General features: G+C 37.6%; 1 protein-coding gene across 1 annotated transcript in view; it reads left to right on the top strand.

The window, feature by feature from the left end:
* Nucleotides 1–17,896, top strand: part of LOC136855273 (kinesin-like protein KIF19) — a 67,337-nt gene extending 49,441 nt beyond the window's left edge. The window contains 6 exon segments of the mRNA XM_067132174.1: nucleotides 6,547–6,606; nucleotides 8,672–8,780; nucleotides 8,783–8,830; nucleotides 13,461–13,481; nucleotides 16,288–16,409; nucleotides 17,828–17,896. Of these exon segments, the coding sequence (XP_066988275.1) occupies nucleotides 6,547–6,606; nucleotides 8,672–8,780; nucleotides 8,783–8,830; nucleotides 13,461–13,481; nucleotides 16,288–16,409; nucleotides 17,828–17,896 (429 nt within the window).
* The last annotated feature ends 3,213 nt before the right edge of the window (nucleotides 17,897–21,109 follow it).

Here is a 21,109-nt window from a genome sequence, read left to right as displayed (position 1 = left end):
GAGAAGAAGAGGTGGTGGGGATGGAAGAAGAGAAAGAAGGAATAGGAGGAGAAGGAGAAGAGGAGAAAGTAGAAGGAAAGGAAGAGAAGAAGAGGTGGTGGGGGATGGAAGAAGAGAAAGAAGGAATAGGAGGAGAAGGAGAAGAGGAGAAAGTAGAAGGAAAGAAAGAGAAGAAGAGGTGGTGGGCGATGGAAGAAGAGAAAGAAGGAATAGGAGGAGAAGGAGAAGAGGAGAAAGTAGAAGGAAAGAAAGAGAAGAAGAGAGGTGGTGGGGATGGAAGAAGAGAAAGAAGGAATAGGAGGAGAAGGAGAAGAGGAGAAAGTAGAAGGAAAGAAAGAGAAGAAGAGGTGGTGGGGGATGGAAGAAGAGAAAGAAGGAATAGGAGGAGAAGGAGAAGAGGAGAAAGTAGAAGGAAAGGAAGAGAAGAAGAGGTGGTGGGGGATGGAAGAAGAGAAAGAAGGAATAGGAGGAGAAGGAGAAGAGGAGAAAGTAGAAGGAAAGAAAGAGAAGAAGAAGAGGTGGTGGGGATGGAAGAGAGAAAGAAAGAGAAGGAATAGGAGGAGAAGGAGAAGAGGAGAAAGTAGAAGGAAAGGAAGAGAAGAAGAGGTGGTGGGGGATGGAAGAAGAGAAAGAAGGAATAGGAGGAGAAGGAGAAGAGGAGAAAGTAGAAGGAAAGAAAGAGAAGAAGAGGTGGTGGGGGATGGAAGAAGAGAAAGAAGGAATAGGAGGAGAAGGAGAAGAGGAGAAAGTAGAAGGAAAAAGGAAGAGAAGAAGAGGTGGTGGGGATGGAAGAAGAGAAAGAAGGAATAGGAGGAGAAGGAGAAGAGGAGAAAGTAGAAGGAAAGGAAGAGAAGAAGAGGTGGTGGGGATGGAAGAAGAGAAAGAAGGAATAGGAGGAGAAGGAGAAGAGGAGGAAAGAAAGAAGAAAGAAAGAAAGAGAGAAGAAGAGGTGGTGGGGATGGAAGAAGAGAAAAAGAAGGAATAGGAGGAGAAGGAGAAGAGGAGAAAGTAGAAGGAAAGGAAGAGAAGAAAGAGGTGGTGGGGATGGAAGAAGAGAAGAAGGAATAGGAGGAGGAGAGAGGAGAAAAGAAGGAGGAAGAGAAGAAAGGAGAAGAAATACAGAAGAAAGAGAAAGAAGAGAAGAGTAGAAGGTTAGGTGGAAAGGGAAGGAAAGAAGAGGGGAAGAAGAAGGGAGAACAAGGAGAAGGAGGAGAAGAAATGGAAGGAAAGGCAGGAAGAGAAGGACTTCCGGGCGACAGAAAAAAGAGCATTAGAAGAAGAAGAAGAAGGAGAAGGAGAAGGAGAAGAAGAACTAGTAGTTTCTAACTTACCTAAAGCTAATAAATCGGGATAAAGTCCATTTCCTTTAATTTGTGGGGGGTTGTGGAGGTGGTGGGTATCCTCTAGGTTCCAGGTACTGGTGACTTCCGGGTCCCATTGGAGGAGACCCAGGGTACTGTTGACTTCCGGGTCCCATTGGTGCATCAGCATATTCTTGACTTCCGGGTCCCGTTGGAGGAGCATGAGGGTATTCTGGATGACCAGGTCCTAATGGGGGCCCAGTCGGCGCTTGTGGGTCCATGCCAGGTCTAGGTCCTTGAGGCATTTGGGCTTCTGGATATCCATGCTGTCCCCAGCCTTGTTGTCCCCAGCCTTGTTGTCCCCAGCCTTGTTGTCCCCAGCCTTGTTGTCCCCCCCAGCCCTGTTGTCCCCAGCCTTGTGGTACCCAGCCTTGTGGTCCCCAGCCTTGTGGTCCTGGACCCATTCCGTATTGACCGTAAGGGCCGTAGGGAGGAGGAGAAGCGGTTGGTGCAGACGGACTGACGTTGATGCCTTTTTTCTGTAGGCGTTCTTGCCGTTTCTGTTCCTTTTTCTTTCGCTTCTCTTTCTTCTTCCTGTCCTTCACGCCTAGCAGTCTGTTCATTTCTCCCTTTATTCGTAGCGCATGGAAAAGGTCGCCGATTAACCGGATGGCATTTGCTTCCATTTTGTCTAATTCTCCCATCTCAATGATGGCCCAATAAGGAGAGAGGAAAGGGGAAGGAGGAGGGGAAGGAGGAGGAGGAGGATCAGAGGGAGGAGGAGAAGAAGGAACAGAGGAGTGAGGAGAAGGAGGAACAGAGGAGTGAGGAGAAGGAGGAGCAGAAGAGGGAGGAGAAGAAGGAACAGAGGAGTGAGGAGAAGGAGGAGCAGAGGGAGGAGAAGAAGGAACAGAAGAGTGAGGAGAAGGAGGAGCAGAGGAAGGAGGAGAAGGAGGAAGAACAGGGATAGTAGGAGGAGAAGGAGGATCAGATAAAGCAAGAGGAGGAGGAGGATTAGAGAAAATAGGGGGGGAAGAAAGAACAGGCGAAGCAGGACCAAGCAATTCAGGATCATGAATAGGAGGCTCTGCGCCCTCAGTTGGCGTCGTTCGGCGCAATAGTTTTCTGAGGAAGTCTCCTATTCGCTTCAGGTTTGGATTGGCCGCCTTAATCTGCACCTTCTTCTTCTCTTGAATTTCGGACTCGTCCAGTTCAAAGAAGAGCTTTTCCAAGTGCTCGTAATCGCGGTACAATTGGTCCACTTGAGTTCTCAGGTCTTCCTCAGCCGTAGGGGAGAAGGGATGGGGTGAAGAATTGGGAGGAGAAGGAGAGACAGATGAAGGAACGGGGGAAGGGGAAGGAGAGACAGAGGAAGGGGAGGCGGAGGAAGGAGAGACAGAGGAAGGAAGGAGGAGGCGGAGGAGAAGGAGAAGGAGGAGAAGGAAGACAGAGACGGAGGAAGGAGAGACAGAGGAAGGGGAGACGGAGGAAGGAGGAGGTGAAGGAGAAACGGAGGAAGGAGGTGACAGAAGGAGAGACAGAGAGAAGGAGGAGGTGAAGGAGAAAGGGGAGGAAGGAGAGACAGAGGAAGGAGGAGGTGAAGGAGGAATAGAGGAAGGAGAAGGAGAGGAAGGAAGAGGTGAAGGAGAAATAGGAGAGGAGAGGAGAGGAGGAGGTGGAAGGAATAGAAGCTGAGGAGGAAGGAAGAGAAACAGAGGAGAGACAGAGGAAGGAAGAGGTGAAGGAGAAATAGGAGAAGGAGAGGGAGAGGTTGGAGGAATAGAAGCTGAGGAAGAAGGAAGAGAAACAGAAGGAGAGACAGAGGAAGGAGGAGGTGAAGGAGAAACGGAGAAAGGAGAAACAGAGGAAGGAGGAGGTGAAGGAGAAATGGAAGAAGGAGAAGAAGAGGAAGGAGGAGGTGAAGGAGAAACGGAGGAAGGAGAAGAAGAGGAAGGAAGAGGTGAAGGAGAAATAGAAGAAGAAGAAGGAGAGGTGGGAGGAATAGAAGCTGAGGAGGAAGGAAGAGAAACAGAAGCAGACTCACGTTTTTGTTGGTCTTCTCTTCGAGTCTCGAAGATGGCAGGCCATACCGCGTAAGGAATAGGAGACCGTTCGTCCTCACTTGACGTCGTTCGGCGCAATAGTTTTCTGAGGAAGTCTCCTATTCTCTTCAGGTTTGGATGCGCCGCTTTTATCATCATCATCATCTTCTCTTGAAATTCGGACTCGTCCAGTTCAGAGAAGAGCTTTTCCAGGCTCTCGTAGTCGCGGTAAAGTTGGTCCACTTCTGTCGCTAGGTCTTCCTGGGCCGTAGGGGAGAAGGGAGGGGGTGAAGAATTGGGAGGAGAAGGAGAGACAGAAGAAGGAAGGGCGGAAGGGAAAGGAGAGACAGAGGAAGGAGAGACAGAAGGAGAGACAGAGGAAGGATAAGACAGAAGAGGAGAGGAGAAGGAGAAAGGAGAAACAGGAGAAGGAGAAACAGAGGAGAAGGAGAGACAGGAGGAGGAGAAACAGAGGAAGGAGAGACAGAAGAAGGAGAAAGGAGAAGGGAGGAGAGACAGGAGGAGGAAAGAGACAGAAGGAGGAGAGACAGAGGAAGGAGAAACAGGAGAAGGAGAGACAGAGAAGAGAGACAGACAGAAGAGGAGAGACAGAGGAGGAGAGACAGGAGAAGAGAGACAGGAGAAGGAGAGAAGAACAAACAGAGGAAGAAGAGACAGAAGACAGAAGAAGGAGAGGAGAAGGAGAAACAGAAGAAGGAGAGACAGAAGAAGGAGAAACAGAGGAAGAAGACAGAAGGAGGAGAAGAAACAGAAGGAGAGAAGGAGAGACAGAGGAAGAAGAGACAGAAGGAGGAGAAACAGAAGAAGGAGAGACAGAAGAAGGAGAAACAGAAGGAGGAGAAACAGAGGAAGAAGAGACAGAAGGAGGAGAAACAGAGGAAGAAGAAACAGGAGAGACAGAAGAAGGAGAGACAGAGGAGGAGAAAAGGAGGAGAGACAGAAGAAGGAGAGACAGAGGAAGACAGAGGAAGAAGAGACAGAAGAAGGAGAAACAGAGGGCGAAGGAAGAATGGAAAGGGAAGCAGAAGGAGTTGGGGAAACACGAGTGATATAAGGGGAAGGGAACTTATTATAACAATAATTAAAAGCCACTAATATATAAAAGGGTAACACAAGCATTGCTGCCGGGAGCAATGCTGTCCACACTGATCCTGCACTATTGTACACAACCATATTATTAGCACTAAACTTAGTCATAATGATAACTGGCCTTTCAGTTGTACTTCACTTATAGCTTAGTTTTTGAAAAAGACACTTAGGCTATCTGCAAAGCCTTCCAGGATCCCGGAAATCGTCTCCGGACATACTCCGAGGAATCGTCGCCCCCGAAGTCTCCAGGCATCTCGAAATTCGTCTCTGGACATACTCGGAGGAATCGTTGCCCCGAAGTCTCCAAGCATCCCTTTGGGGATTACCGTAAAAACAAACAAAAGACTGAGCGCGCGCCCTTTCTCACTCGTCTGGCCGAGTTGGGGAATATTCATGCCGTCTCTGGACAAACTCTGCGGAATCGTCGCCTCGAAGTCTCGAAGGATCCCGAACTCGCTTCCGGACAGACTCCGAGGAATCGTCGCCTCGAAGTTTTCAAGGATCAGGAACTCGTCCGGACAGACTCCGAGGAATCGTCGCCCCGAAGTCTCGAAGGATCCCGAACTCGCTTCCGGACTGACTCCGCGGAATCGCCGCCCCGTTTGTGTCTCGCGTCGTCACGCAGCTGGAGCCAGACGGGTTTCCGGAGCTTCTTCAGGGAAAGGCCCGAGGACAGTTCACCACAGCTATCTTCACACTGAAGGAAGCGACGACTTCGTTCCCCCTAGTTAGACGTCATCTATTTCGGCAAAAGAATTTCGAAGATTTTCATTAGGCAAAATAATTTCAAAAATTTCTTTCATTACAGCGAGGAAGGGACATTTTTTCATTTTTCGCTTTCCAAACCAAATTAATCTCGTCTTTTGATTATTTATTGATTATTTTCTAATTAATTTTGAGAAGAGCCAACTGCTCGCCGTTCGTGGAAGTGGTTTACATGTTCAGAAAAAAAGGAATACACATATATATGTATATATATATATATATATATATATATATATATATATATATATATATATATATATATATATATATATATATATATATATATATATATATATATATTGTATATATGGAATATATATATATATATATATATATATATAATGGAACTTATATAAGGGTGGAACATGAATGGAAGATATTAAATGTGGAACGTGAACGGGGAACTTATTAAGGGTGGAACATGGGTGGGGAACATATTAATGGTGGAACTTGAAGGGCATGGGTATAGGTATGGTACGGATATGGGAATGGAACGGATATGGGTACGGGTATCTGTATGGGCATGGTATAGATATGGGTATGGGTATGGTACGGATATGGGAACTAGCAAATGCGAGCGACAGCGAGCATCTGCTAGTGTGTGTGTGTGAGTATGTATGTATATATATATATATATATATATATATATATATATATATATATATATATATATATATATATATATATATATATATATATATATATATATATATATATATATATATATATATATATATATATATATATATATATATATATATATATATATATATATATATATATATATATATATATATATATATATATATATATATATATATATATACATATATATATATATATATATATATATATATATATATATATATCACACATTACCACAGGTGAAAAATAACCTGACCGGTTTCGACTTTATTTCCAAGCCATTGACATCAGTGGCTTGAAATAAAGTCGAAACTCAAGTCAGACCTACACCCCGTCTCTTATTTTTCGCCTGTGGTAAATGTGTGATAAATGAATCATGTACAAAAGTGATAATCATATATATATATATATATATATATATATATATATATATATATATATATATATATATATATATACACATACACATATACTTACATATGTACATACATACAAATTACATAATAGAATATACATGAGTATAAAATCCTATATACAAAGAGATATTTGATATTTGTTACAATTATGAAATTAGGGCAACTCATTTTGCATTGTCCCCTTGTCTTATATTTTTGCTCTCTCTCTCTCTCTCTCTCTCTCTCTCTCTCTCTCTCTCTCTCTCTCTCTCTCTCTCTCTCTCACAGGCGTTGCCAGCGACAATCACGACAGATGAACAGAAAGAACTTTTGGCCCTACTGTGCAAGGTGAGTGTTCAGTACGTGTACAGCATTCCGGAGTATTTGTCCGTATTATCTTTTTTTTTTTTTTGCACAAATTGGTGTAAGATAAGCCTCCCTTTGGACACTAATTATGCTTTATTTTAATGATTTTGCATTTGCAATATATTGAATCTTCTTTCAGTACGTTTATACATAGTTGTTTCAGGATAAGCCTTTATATTTTAACCTTTTTCTTACGAATTATGTTAAATTTTGGTATCACTTTTAGTATTCTGCCGTATATTTTAACCTTTTCTTACGAGTTATGTTAAATTTTAACATCACTTTTAGTATTCTGTCGTATATTTTAACCTTTTGTTAGGAGTCATGTTAAATTTTAACACCACTTTTAGTACACGGTCGTATATTTTAACCTTTTCTTATGAATTATGTTAAATTTTAATATCTCTTTTAGTATACTGTCGTATATTTTAACCTTTTGTTACGAGTCATGTTAAATTTTAACATCACTTTTAGTACACGGTCGTATATTTTAACCTTTTCTTACGAATTATGTTAAATTTTAATATTTTTAGTATACTGTCGTATATTTTAACCTTTTCATACGAGTTATGTTAAATTTTAATATCATTTTAGTACACGGTCGTATATTTTAACCTTTTCTTACGAATTATGTTAAATTTTAATATCATTTTTAGTACAAGGTCGTATATTTTAACCTTTTCTTACGAATTATGTTAAATTTTAATATCACTTTTAGTACACGGTCGTATATTTTAACCTTTTCTTACGAATTATGTTAAATTTTAATATCACTTTTAGTATACTGTCGTATATTTTAACCTTTTCTTCTGAATTATGTTAAATTTTAATATCACCTTTAGTATACTGTCATATATTTTAACTTTTCTTACGAATTATGTTAAATTTTAATATCACCTTTAGTATACTGTCGTATATTTTAATTTCTTACGAATTATGTTAAATTTAAAATTTTTTAGTATTCTGTCGTATATTTTAACCTTTTCTTCTGAATTATGTTAAATTTTCACTATCCCATCTAGTATGCGAACATGTAAAAAAATCATATCTTTTAAAGCTCTTGAAAATCAGCTTTGATGAGTCAGATGCAATTTGGAAATAGAACTCTCTTTTTAATTTTCTTCTATTTTCCTCGTTCTTCGTGTTTATTTAATTCTTGTGTGCCAACGTTTAAAGATCTCCAGTACTGAGAGTGTTCATGTACCCTAAAGTATTGAATGATATGGGATATAAAATGATATAATATATTGCAATTAATATATATATAATCTTTCTCATATTCTTGTAAAGCCATTCTCTCTCTCTCTCTCTCTCTCTCTCTCTCTCTCTCTCTCTCTCTCTCTCTTGAATCTTATGAAATCGTTCAGAATATTATATAGAGACATTGACTATTCACTCTCTATCTCTCTCTCTCTCTCTCTCTCTCTCTCTCTATCTCTCTCTCTCTATATCTCTATGAATCTTATGAAATCGTTCAGAATATTATTCTTACAGAGACATTGACTATTATCTCTCTCTCTCTCTCTCTCTCTCTCTCTCTCTCTCTCTCTCTCTCTCTCTCTCTCTCTCTCTCTCTATGAATCTTATGAAATCGTTCAGAATATTCCACTTATAGAGCCATTGACTATTTACTCTCTCTCTCTCTCTCTCTCTCTCTCTCTCTCTCTCTCTCTCTCTCTCTCTCTCGAATCTTATGAAATCGTTCAGAATACTTATCTTCTAGAGCCATTGACTAGTTAATTTTACCGGCCTCACTTCACCTCTTCAAGAATTAGCCATTCATAGTGACGCATGAACCAACATACAAATAGGTGCACTGCCCTTTCTCTCCTTTTACTGTACCTCCTTTCATATTCTCTTTCTTCCACCTTACTTTCCTCAACCCTCTCGTGACAAGTGATTGATAGTGCTTCAACTGCTTTGAGGTTTTCCTCCAGTCACACCTTTCAAACCTTTTGCTGTCCGTTTCCTTTCCAGCGCTGAATGACCTCAGAGGTCCCAGCGCTTGGCCTTTGGCCTCGACTCTATATTCAGTTCAATCCTTTAGGTCCACGAGCTCGAGATCCAGAAGGTTGAGATGCAGAGCGAAGCCCTCTTGAAGGAGCACGAGCTGAGGCATCGCGACCTCCTCCTCCTCCTCCTTCGGTACGACAGACAGCGAACCTATCTGACGAAATCATCACCAGGCAGAGGTAGATGATCGAAGGTCGGTTCGCGCGGGGTCGCTCGCTTTCTTCTTCCTTGTTCCCATAACGAGGATTTTTTTCTTTTTTGTTATTCTTCTTTTCGTTGGAGCGTTTTCTCTTTCCGCACCCCGTTCTGTATTTGCTTTTTTTTTTTTTTTTAGGTTGGGATGTCTCGGGTTTCATAGACTTTTCAGTGTGTGTTTCTTATCCCTTTGCAGAATTATTTTATTTTTTTGGTTTTTTATTTTCTTTCTACCTGTTTTTTTTCCTTTTGTTTGCAATTTCTAATTTATGTATATTATATATATTATATATATATATATGTATTATTTTTATTTATTTGTTATATATATATCTGTGTGTTTTTTTGTAGCCTTTAGATATAATATATATATATATATATATATATATATATATATATATATATATATATATATATATATATATATATATATATATATGTATGTGTGTGTGTGTGTAATATATGTGTATATATATAATATATATGTTTGTATATATATATATATATATATATATATATATATATATATATATATATATATATATATATATATATATATATACATATACACATATATATATATATATATATATATATATATATATATGTATGTGTATGTATGTAAGTATATTTCTCAGTCTTACGCATCATTGGGTTAGTGTAACATGCAAATAAAATTCCCAATAGTTCACATTACTGATTAGATACAGCGTACTGTACGCGAAACTGATCCGGGTTCAAGCTGATGACCTGACTTCTCGGGAGCATCACAATCTCTCACAATTGCCAGGAACGTTACCCATTCACGTATGTCTTCTTCATAGCTTCCTGTGATATATCGTGGTTAACTGTCTTATATACCTGTCTAAAATCTTCCATCTTATTTTCCTCAATCTTCTCCTAACAGTTGATTCACAGTGCAACTGCTTTGAGGTTTTCCTCCTGTTACTTAACCTTTCAAACCTGTAACTGTCAATTTCCGTTTCAGTACTGAATGATCTCATAGGTCCCAGTGCGTGGCCTTTGGCCTCAATTCTGTATTCAGTTTAATTCAGTTCTTGGCCTTTCACGTATACGGCATTACGAAATCCACTTTTTTTAAATACTTTCAGTAGGATTATTCCTGTGTATTACAGAATTATTTTTAGTATAATGCTAAGCCTTTGTTTATTTATGTTAAGGTAATTTAAGGAGAAGAGGCTAATGAGTTGTTGCATTTAAACTAGCATAAGTCACGATACGTGTTCATTATTTAGCACTTATACGCCTATGAAAAAAATTTAACATCTTACACTTATAAAATTTTTTTAACATTATACACCTATGACCAAAATTTAACATCATACACCCATAAAAAAATTAACATGATACACCTCTGACCAAAAAATTTAACATCATACACCTATGAACATTTTTTTTAACATTATACACCTCTGACCAAAAATGAACATCATACACCTATGACAGAAAAAAATTTAACATTATACACCTATGACCAAAAATTAACATTATACACCTATGACAGAAACAATTTAACATCCGGTTTCTGACAAGATATATAAAATTACTAAAATTTCTTGTATATTTTCTGGATCTGTATGTAAGAAATTTAATATAAAAAAACTCTTCACTTACTGTCACAAACTACGATTATTTGAAATATATGAATTTACTTCATAAAATCACCATAACAGTCTTGGTATGTTACGTTTTTTGAAATCTGTCTTGAAAATCCTAGAATATATAAAGTAGTTCTAGGTATTTCGACTCAGAACTTTGACCCCAGTAATTTCACTCCCAGTATTTTAACTCCCAGAACTTTGACCCGGTATTTTGACTCCCAGAACCTTGACCCCAGTAATTTAACTCCCGGTATTTTGACTTCCAGAACTTTGGCCCCAGTAAATTTGACTTCAGAACTTTGACCCCAGTAATTTCCTCCCAGTATTTTGACTTCCAGAACTTGACCCCAGAATTCCTGACTCCCGGTATTTTGACTCCCAGAACCCTTGGTAATTTAACTCCCTCCAGAACTTTGACCCCAGTAATTTCACTCCCGGTATTTTACTTCCAGAACTTTGACCCCGGTAAAAGTATTTTAAAAACAAATTTAACTCCTATTTTTCAGAACTTTGACCCCAGTATTTTTATTTTGACTAGAACCTTGAGGAAATTATATTTTTCAGAAAATGGAAATTATACTCCCAGAACTTTGATTGTTTCCACTCCCGGTATTTTGACTCCCAGAATTTTGAGTAATTCTCCCGGTATTTTTTAGAACTTTGAAGTAATTTACTCCCAGTAACAGAACCTTACCAGTTCCACAGTATTTTGACTTCCAGAACTTTGACCCCAGTAATTACACTCCTGGTATTTTGACTCCCAGAACTTTGTAAATTCACTCCCGGTATTTTGACTCCCAGAACCTTGACAGTAAAACTGGTATTTTGACTTCCAGAACAGTAATTTACTCCCAGTATTTTGACTCCCAGAACTTTGACATACGGTATTTTGACTCCCAGAATCTGGTAATTCCACTCCCGGTATTTTGGACAGAACTTTGACCCCAGTAATTTCAAATTTTGACTCCCAGAACCTTGACCCTGGTAATTCCACTCCCGGTATTTTGAACAGAACTTTGACAAGACTGTATTTTGTCTCAGCACTTAAGATTCCACTAGGTATTTTGCTTTGGTTTGTTCAAAGGTATTTTGACTTCAGAACTTTGAAAGTAATTTCACTCCCGGTATTTTGACTCCCAGAACTTTGACCCCGGTAATTCCACTCCCGGTATTTTGACTCCCAGAACCTTGACCCCGGTAATTCCACTCCCGGTATTTTGACTTCCAGAACTTTGACCCCAGTAATTTCACTCCCGGTATTTTGACTCCCAGAACCTTGACCCCGGTAATTCCACTCCCGGTATTTTGACTCCCAGAACTTTGACCCCAGTAATTTCACTCCCGGTATTTTGACTTCCAGAACTTTGACCCCAGTAATTTGCACTGGTATTTTGACTTCCAGAAATCCCAGTAATTTCAGAACTCCCTGTATTTTGACTTCAGAACTTTGACCCCAGTAATTTCCTCCCGGTATTTTGACTCCCAGAACCTTGACCCCGGTAATTCCACTCCCGGTATTTTGACTTCCAGAATGTAAACTCCCGGTATTTTGACTCCCAGAACTTTGACCCCGGTAATTCCACTCCCGGTATTTTGACTCCCAGAACCTTGACCCCAGTAATTCCACTCCCGGTATTTTGACTTCCAGAACTTTGATAGTAATTTCAATGTATTTTTCCCAGAACCTTGACCCCGGTAATTCCAGCGTATTTTGACTCCCAGAACTTTGACACCCAAAATAAAAACAAATATTATTTTAGGAAGCATATTTTTTTAACAAGAAGATTAGCAATTATCGTGTTTAGGAAATGGAAATTATATAACTTGATTGTTTCATAAGCTGGGGATAGTTTACATTTTTTTTTTTTTTTTTTTATTTAAGTATATCAGTAACATTTAGCTGTTAAATCCGAGTTCCTGGCGGTATAAAGACATTTTTTATAACCGCGTCTCGTACCATTTAGACAGAGAAAAGACTGGGAAAAGTGCACTATTTATAATATATAATTGTGTAAGGCTCACTCTCAAGTCATTAGGGACACTAAAAATGTTTTATCTCAAACAGTACTTTAACAAGACTACGTACGGTCACATATCAAGAATCATACTGTAGGTTTGTTCAAAGGATTTATTCTAAATAGAGACTGGAAATTGGAGTATCATTAATATAAATAGGCGTGCTTTGCAACTCTTCACTTCACACTTCCAATAAATTTTTGGCCAATCAGCGCTTGTTTTCTGCCTTTCGTAAAAGCAGTTTAAGTCATCTACGAGTTTCTTTCCACCACGGGTGCTCTAAATGGTACGAGACGTGAGACGTGCTTATAAAAAATGTCGGATCACGTTAAGATTAGCGAACCCACTCGCAGCAGGATTCGCTATTCTTTACAAGAAGATTATTGGGTTCGTTATTCTTTGCATGGCAATAATCGGGTTCGCTGTTCTAGAGATGAACACTTCGGTACCAGACATTTGGTCCCCCCAGGGGCTAGTACTAAACAAGGCGAAATACATTTGACTCCGCCCCTGGGGCTAGTACTAAACACGACGAAACAGCGTAGATGAATCGCTGTTTCGCCGTGTTTAGTACTAGCCCTCGGAGTTCAGACCGGAAAGGGTTAGCCATTCTTTACACGGGGATAATTGGGTTCGCTGTACTTGACACGGAGATGTTGGGTTCGCTAATCTTGACAACACCTCTAGGAGCTCGGATGCAACTGCTAAATGTTACTGATATACTTGAATAAAAAAAAATATGTAAACTACACCTTCAACTTATGAAACAATCAAATTATGTAATTTCCATCTCCTAAACAAGGTAATTCCCCTAAATTATTTTTAAAAATATGCTTCCTAAATAGGATATTTTGTTGATTTTTGGGATTTCAGTTTACCAGGAGTGAAATTACCGGGGTCAAAAACCCAGGAGTCTACTGTACATACCGGCCACTGTATAAAGTGTTTATTTGACTCAAATTAGAAATACCAAAAAAATTTCTTCCTTAGCTATGCAAGGAGGTTCAGTAGGTAAGGTCATAGTATGAAAACGTCTTGGGTGATACTTGTGCTTTTGTTTGGCTGCCACATTGCTCATATTTTTCCTACTTTGGCCCCCATCGTTTTGACATTGGTCGACATCTTTTCATTAAATATTGCAGATTTTATAATTAATTTTGATCATGTTGGTCGAGATCTATTTCATTAAATGTTGCAGAATTTGTCATTAATTTTAATCATGTTGTAATATATATATATATATATATATATATATATATATATATATATATATATATATATATATATATATATATATATATATATATATATATACAAAATAAAAATATCTTGCATCACAAGAAAAATTTTAATGAAATTAAAAAAAAGTACATAACAAAATACAAATAATAGCAAAATTGCAAAGAAAAGTTCATAAACAGAATAGATAAGAGATCAGATATACAAAATTAAACGAGAAAAATATTCATACCTTAAAGTATATCTCGAGAAAAAATATTCATATCTTAAAGTATATCTCGAAGATTATCTTCTTGCGAATATCCTTTTTGTAATACGAGGATTGTCTCTTTCGAAAGAATATGCTCACTGTGAACGAGTCTGTGAAAGAAATACCTCCAAAATATATTCCCATTCAGTAAAATGGTTTGCATTCAAGATGGTTTGCGTTCTGCTTGCTTGTTTGTGTGACTTCAACAAAAACCGCACCGACTTGAGATGACTGACTTGTGTTTTATATCACATGGCACCAAAAAAAAAAAAAAAACTTGATGTTTACATCATAAAGCACCAAAAGAAAAAAAACTTGTTCACATCATGAATTTGAAACTGCCTTTTTGAGTCACATCTTGTGTGCTTTTCAGAGGCACATTTGTTCACGATTGTTTTGGCTTCTTTTCTTTCATTTTTGAATCTTATATAATTTTTTTATTATTGATTTTCACGAGAGGAGCCTTTACTGTTTATCTAAGCATTTCTCAGTTAGCTTTGTTGAGTTCGTTTTTTTATGACCGTGGCTTTTTTCTTCAGTGTTTGGATTTATAAATTTTTTCTCTAGGAATTTTAAGATAATTTTAGGCGTTTTTATAATTTTTTTAATGATGTAGAATTTTTTTTTTTTTATGTTTCAGGGTCTGATTATGCTTTGATTTTAAACTATCGTTTTAAATGGCAATGTTTTGCAACAACTTTTCCTTGAAGTTCATATAATATATGCTTTCATATAAAATGAACCAGTATTTCATATTTCACATATAGCAGTTTTTGGTTTTGTTTTGATTGCCTTTCAAGATATTTATACTACTACATTTGTGTAAGCACAATTGAAATTGAATGTTAAACATCACTTGCACCCCCTGACACAAACAAATTTTTTGTGTCGTACTGCACTAAAACTTACAGTTTCGAGTTTTCCACGAGTGACCATATTTTTCTGTTTGAAGGAGAAACTGCCAAGGATGTTGTTTTAAAGCCTGTGGTCAACTGAAGCCTGTTTTTTTGTTTTTGTTTTTTTCAGAAAATCAGGTAATTTTTGAGATGATTCAAATGAAACATGTCACTAGGCTATTAAATCCGAGAACACGGAGAAATACCCGGAGAAATCATACAGAAATGACTTACATTTTCGGCCGAATTTTCTGAGTAGAATAAAAAGAGAGGGAAGAAGTGAATCAGTTTATCTCAGTGTTATGAAGATACGATCGAGCAAATTATTCAGAAGGAAATTAATATGTACCGAGAAGGTGTCACATGAAGATGACATACGGCATACAAGGTGACAGATACGAGGCCTTGTTAAATTCTTCAAAAAATACCTTAGATTCTTCCCACGTATTCTGCTCATTGTTAGTGTAGTGGCTTAATCCCTTTGCTACCTGGTATCTGATACGATGTAGATCACATTCATGTGTATCTCACTGATACTAATCAGTGTTTAGATCCCTAAATGTGAAGTGAAATATAGCTTTTGAAATGCCCTGTGTCGCATATTCTAGTGTATTCACTTCCCCACCAACGTCTGTACATAGTTTGATATTTACGTCATTTGTGTATGGCGATGTCTGATTTTCTTATTTACATATTCGTTCCCACATAATTGTTATCAGTGTTGTTATTATTATTGTTGTTGTGGTTGGTAATCTTGATGGTGTTTTTGTTGCCGTAAGTCGTTTGTGCTGATGTGTGTAGAGAAACAAATCCACAGTTTTGAATATGGGTACATATGTTAAAAAATAAATTCTACAGAGAGCTTTTTAACAGATTCCCGAAAGCTCAGATTCCAGAAAACTCAGATTCCAGAAAGCTCTCTGTAGGGATTTATTTTCGAATATGTGTACCCTTACGTAGGTGGAGTTGCCTCTCCGTTTCAGACTCTCGCCGCAGATTTATATGCTTATTTTATCTCTGACAGTTCTCAGCTGTACCAAACCAGTATACCTTGAAACTTACCCTCCATTACTGTGACCTTGAAATTAAGGCATTTCTAATTACTGTGACCTTGAAATCAATGCATTTCTGATTACTGTGACCTTGCAATTAATGTATTTCCTAATTACTGTGACCTTGAAAATAATGTATTTCTAATTACTGTGACTTTGAAATTAATGCATTTCCTAATTATGGTGACCTTGAAATTAATGCATTTCTAATTACCTTGACCTTGAAATTAATGCATTCCCTAATTACTGTGGCCTTGAAATTAATGCATTTCTAATTACAGTGACCTTGAAATTAATGCATTCCCTAATTACTGTGGCCTTGAAATTAATGCATTTCTAATTACTGTGACCTTGAAATTAATGCATTTCTAACCCTGCAGAACTGACTCCAACTATGCCACCCGAACTGCAAGAGCTCTACTCCCTCTACCAGATGGAACTGCAGTACACCAACAACGACAGAGATGTCAAATACATGAACGACATCAACCAACTCTTGAGAGTGAGTTTTGATTCCTCTAGATCGGAGTTGTAAGAGTTATGATGTCCATGAGTTAATGATTGATGAATCTAGGTGAGAAGGTGAGAGAGTTTTGAGGAATCTAGGTGAGAGAGGTTTGATAAATCTAGGTGAGAGAGATTTGAGGAATCTAGGTGAGAGAGGTTTGATGGATCTAGGTGAGAGAGGTTTGAGGAATATAGGTGAGAGAGGTTTTGAGGAATCTAGGTGAGAGGTTTGATGGATCTAGGTGAGAGCAGTTTGATGAATCTAGGTGAGAGAGGTTTGAGGAATCTAGGTGTAGGTGAGAGAGGTTTGAGGAATCTAGGTGAGAGAGGTTTGATGAATCTGGGTGAGAGAGGTTTGAGGAATCTAGGTGTAGGTGAGAGAGGTTTTGAGGAATCTAGGTGAGAGAGGCTTGAGGAATCTAGGTGAGAGAGGTTCCATGAATCTAGGTGAGAGAGGTTCCATGAATCTAGGTGAGAGAGGTTTTGAGGAATCTAGGTGAGAGAGGTTTGATGGGTCTAGGTGAGAGAAGTTGGATGAATCTAGGTGAGAGAGGTTTGAGGAATCTGGGTGAGAGAGGTTTGAGGAATCTAGGTGTAGGTGAGAGAGGTTTGAGGAATCTAGGTGAGAGAGGTTTGAGGAATCTGGGTGAGAGAGGTTTGAGGAATCTAGGTGAGAGAGGTTTGAGGAATCTAGGTGTAGGTGAGAGAGGTTTGAGGAATCTAGGTGAGAGACGTTTGAGGAATCTAGGTGAGAAACGTTTGAGGAATCTAGGTGAGAGAGGTTTGAGGAATCTAGGTGTGATGTCCATGAGTTAATGATTGATGAATCTAGGTGAGAGAGGTTTGAGGAATCTAGGTGAGAGAGAGGTTTGAGGAATCTAGGTGTGATGTCCATGAGTTAATGATTGATAAATCTAGGTGAGAGAGGTTTGAGGAATCTAGGTGAGAGAGAGGTTTGAGGAATCTAGGTGTGATGTCCATGAGGTGATTGATGAATCTAGGTGAGAGAGGCTTGAGGAATCTAGGTGAGAGAGAGGTTTGAGGAATCTAGGTGTAATGTCCATGAGTTAATGATTGATGAATCTAGGTGAGGGAGGCTTGAGGAATCTAGGTGAGAGAGAGGTTTGAGGAATCTAGGAGTGATGTCCATGAGTTAATGATTGATGAATCTGAGGCTTGAGGAATCTAGGTGAGAGAGAGGTTTGAGGAATCTAGGTGTGATGTCCATGAGTTAATGATTGATGAATCTAGGTGAGAGGCTTGAGGAATCTAGGTGAGAGAGAGGTTTGATGGAATCTAGGTGAGAGAGATTTGATATGCGTGATGAAACCTCGATATCATTTTTCCACGTATTTTTTACTTGTTTCGTGAAGATTGGAGTTATTTTTAATTGTTTATTTTGTCTTCTTTCAGTCGTCGTCCATGCAGTCGCTTAGGGCACCTTCATATGAAAGACTTCCTCCCATCAACAGCGCCAAGTGATTATCGTTTCTTTTTCAATTCTCACTTTTTAATACTGGTTGAAATTGAAGAATCTTTGGTCTTAAATGCCACAAAATAATTCTATTTTTTATATATATAGTTAAACATATTTTGAATTGTATTGAAAAGTTAACCATTTACTGTATATTCTCTCCCATCATTATATTATCCTGGGCATTATTCTATGTAAAGCCGATTGGTTAATACTTTACTGAGGATTGTTTAAGTTTTTACTGTAATGCCCCTTTAATAGCGCCATACCTCATTTAGAATCAGTGTCACCATAATAACCAACAGATTCCGTTATTCCAAAAACCTTGAAGTTCAAGAGATATTCGATAATTATTAATGCAAAACTTATTTTAAAAGTTAGACTTTTAGAGAAAATCTCAGAGAATAAAGTATTAGGGTCCTGATTTGATTTAGAATTCTAGAAGTGTACAGTGCTTCCAGACTAGTATGCATTTATAACATTTAGATGCCTCAATAAGTTATGTAGTTACTTAGCTGTATGTGACATTCCCTTCCAAGTTAAATTATTTATGTAGCTTCAGTAATTTATGTAGTTACTTAGCTTTATGTCACATTCCCTTCCAAGTTAAATTATTTATGTAGCAGTAAAGATGAAAATGTAAGCTTGTGTCAGTTGACCAAATAGCATAGTCCCCTTCTGAATGAAAACATTTCGCAATTTGTTAGATATATAATTGTCAATTGGTTTCTTAAAACAAGATTGAACATCTAGGCCTCTTTTCCACAGCAACAGACAACCGGAGAAACTCTTCGACAAGCTACAACGTCGGCACAGTTTTGGCGACGAAAGGAGACCTGAGAGCGTCTTGAGCCTCCCAAGTCCCCTGAGGTAGGTTCCTAGTGGGTATGGAGTTCTTCCTTACACAGACACGTGTTTTTTTTTTTTTAATGCAGTTTTGCTGAAGATGGCGTAGTTCGCTTGGTCAAGAACCCAAGCAGCTTTTGGCCTGACAGCCTGAATTTCATAAAACCACTTGATCAAGTAACAGTTTAGGGGTGTCCCCTGGGATCTGGGTTGCTAGGACTATAAACAGTATTCAGCTAAAAGGTGATTGGTAGGGTTGCAGTTTTTCATTAGAGAATTTTCAGCTCCCGTGATGAAGGTTTTTGTGTGCCACCATAAAAGATGATGGCAGCAAATCATGAGGCATATTTTTTATGAAAACCATTTTTCAAGAATGTGACACAATATCCTAGAGTTTAGACGTTTGTGAACCTGATACATGAAGGCCATAATTTCCTGAAAACAAATCAGTACGTGAACGTTTTTTATTGGTAAAATCATGGTAAATGAGCACATGAACGGTTTTTTTTTTTTTTTTTTTGGTAAAAGATTTTCTTAGCATATAATGAGTGGGACTCCTTATACTTACACTGGGATCATTTTATAAAGAAAAATATGTCACTGATTGAATCTCCACCGCTGGTTCATCTCCGTTTACTAAATATTGATATGTGTGGAAAATTGCGATTGAAGGTAAATTTAACATATTTAATTTTCTAAAAAAAAAAAAAAAAAAATTAAAGTTCAAGAGATATTCAATAGTGGTTAAAGTACTATTCTGGGAAAAAATTACACTATCAGAGAGAAACTTAGCTGATATCAGGATCCCGACTAATTGAGAATTCTAGAAGTGTACAGCACTTCCAGACTAATAAACATTAATAACTTGTAAACTAACTGGAGGGATAGGATATCAAATAGAATAATTGGAGTGATAGGTCATCAAATAGATTAATTGGAGGGATAGGATACCAAATAACAGAATTAGAGAAGTAACGGGGGTGCAACCGGTCGATGAGTATGTTAGGTTCTCACACTGTAAGTGGCTAGGCCATGTGTATAAAAGACAGAGAACAGTACGAGATACACCAGGGTGAGTTGCCCTTGATAGAAGAGGTAGAGGTAGGCCAAAGGAGACGAGGTTAAGGACAATGAGGCGGGAAGCAGGAGACGAGTGTTGGGAAGATCTTCTGGAGGAGTTAGCCCAGGACAGAATGTGGTGGCGAGAATTCATCGAGGCCCTATGCTCCCCGTGGGTGCTGCAGCAAATGATTGATCGATTGAACTTTTAGATACCTGAGTGAGTTATGTAGGTAGTTAGGTTCAGATAGCATTCCCTTTCAAGACAATTCATATTTGTAGTTGTGTAGATAAAGTCGTTGTAAGTTTGTGTCTGTGCTCGAATAGCCTTTTTCTGCATGGAAACAACATTTCACTTTTAGTTATATATTTAATTGTCAGTTGGTTTTACAAGAGTCTATATCTAGGCTTCATTTTATTTTAATCCGTATTTAGGGTACACATATGTATATATATTAAACATATATAACTGTATATAAAGTACAGAACCAGCATGCTGTACATATTATTGTTAAATGTGCTTAACTGTTAAGTGCTCCGTGTACTTCATGCAGAAGAATAAAAATTATAAAGCAATAAAAACAGCACTAAATATTCATGTCTGTATGTACATTTATTAATCTGAGCAATTTTTTTTTATATTTATATTTTAGTTTTTTCAGCTTGTTGCTTGAAAGCAATATCTCCTGCACCTGTTAATTTATACGTCAATGATATTCTTTTGTATTTTAGTTTTGTTGCTTGTATTTTTTTTTAGACAAAAATCACGAATTACATTTAGGATAGATTTCTTTTATATACATCGTTTCCTCAGTACTTTATTTATATATGTTTTATATATATATATATATATATATATATATATATATATATATATATATATATATATATATATATATATATATATATATATATATATATATATATATATATATATATATATTTAATCTCATAATTCATAATACTTTTAATATACCATCCAGATAATGCATGCTTTAATTTTCTCATTTTCCTCTTATATTGCGAACTGCAATTCCCTCGTTTGTTACATTCTCAATTATCTAGACAGTTCATTCTTTTCGACTTTTGAAGCTTTGACACTTATCTTGCTTCAGCTACTGAATTTTCCATTTTTTTTTTTGCAAAACAGTTTGCATATTTTTTATACATTTTTATATTGACAAGTGCATTTTTTGGGACGTGCTTTTTTTATCATTGTTTTTTTAATATTGAAAAGTACATTTTTTGGGACGTGTTTCGTTGTTTCGTAATGACAGCTTCAATAAAAGGAAAATTTAAGCTGATGATCACAGAGG

The sequence above is a fragment of the Macrobrachium rosenbergii genome, chromosome 31 (genome assembly GCF_040412425.1).
Source record: "Macrobrachium rosenbergii isolate ZJJX-2024 chromosome 31, ASM4041242v1, whole genome shotgun sequence".
In the NCBI taxonomy this organism is placed as follows: domain Eukaryota; kingdom Metazoa; phylum Arthropoda; class Malacostraca; order Decapoda; family Palaemonidae; genus Macrobrachium; species Macrobrachium rosenbergii.
This window is presented reverse-complemented; position numbering and strand designations above follow the sequence as displayed.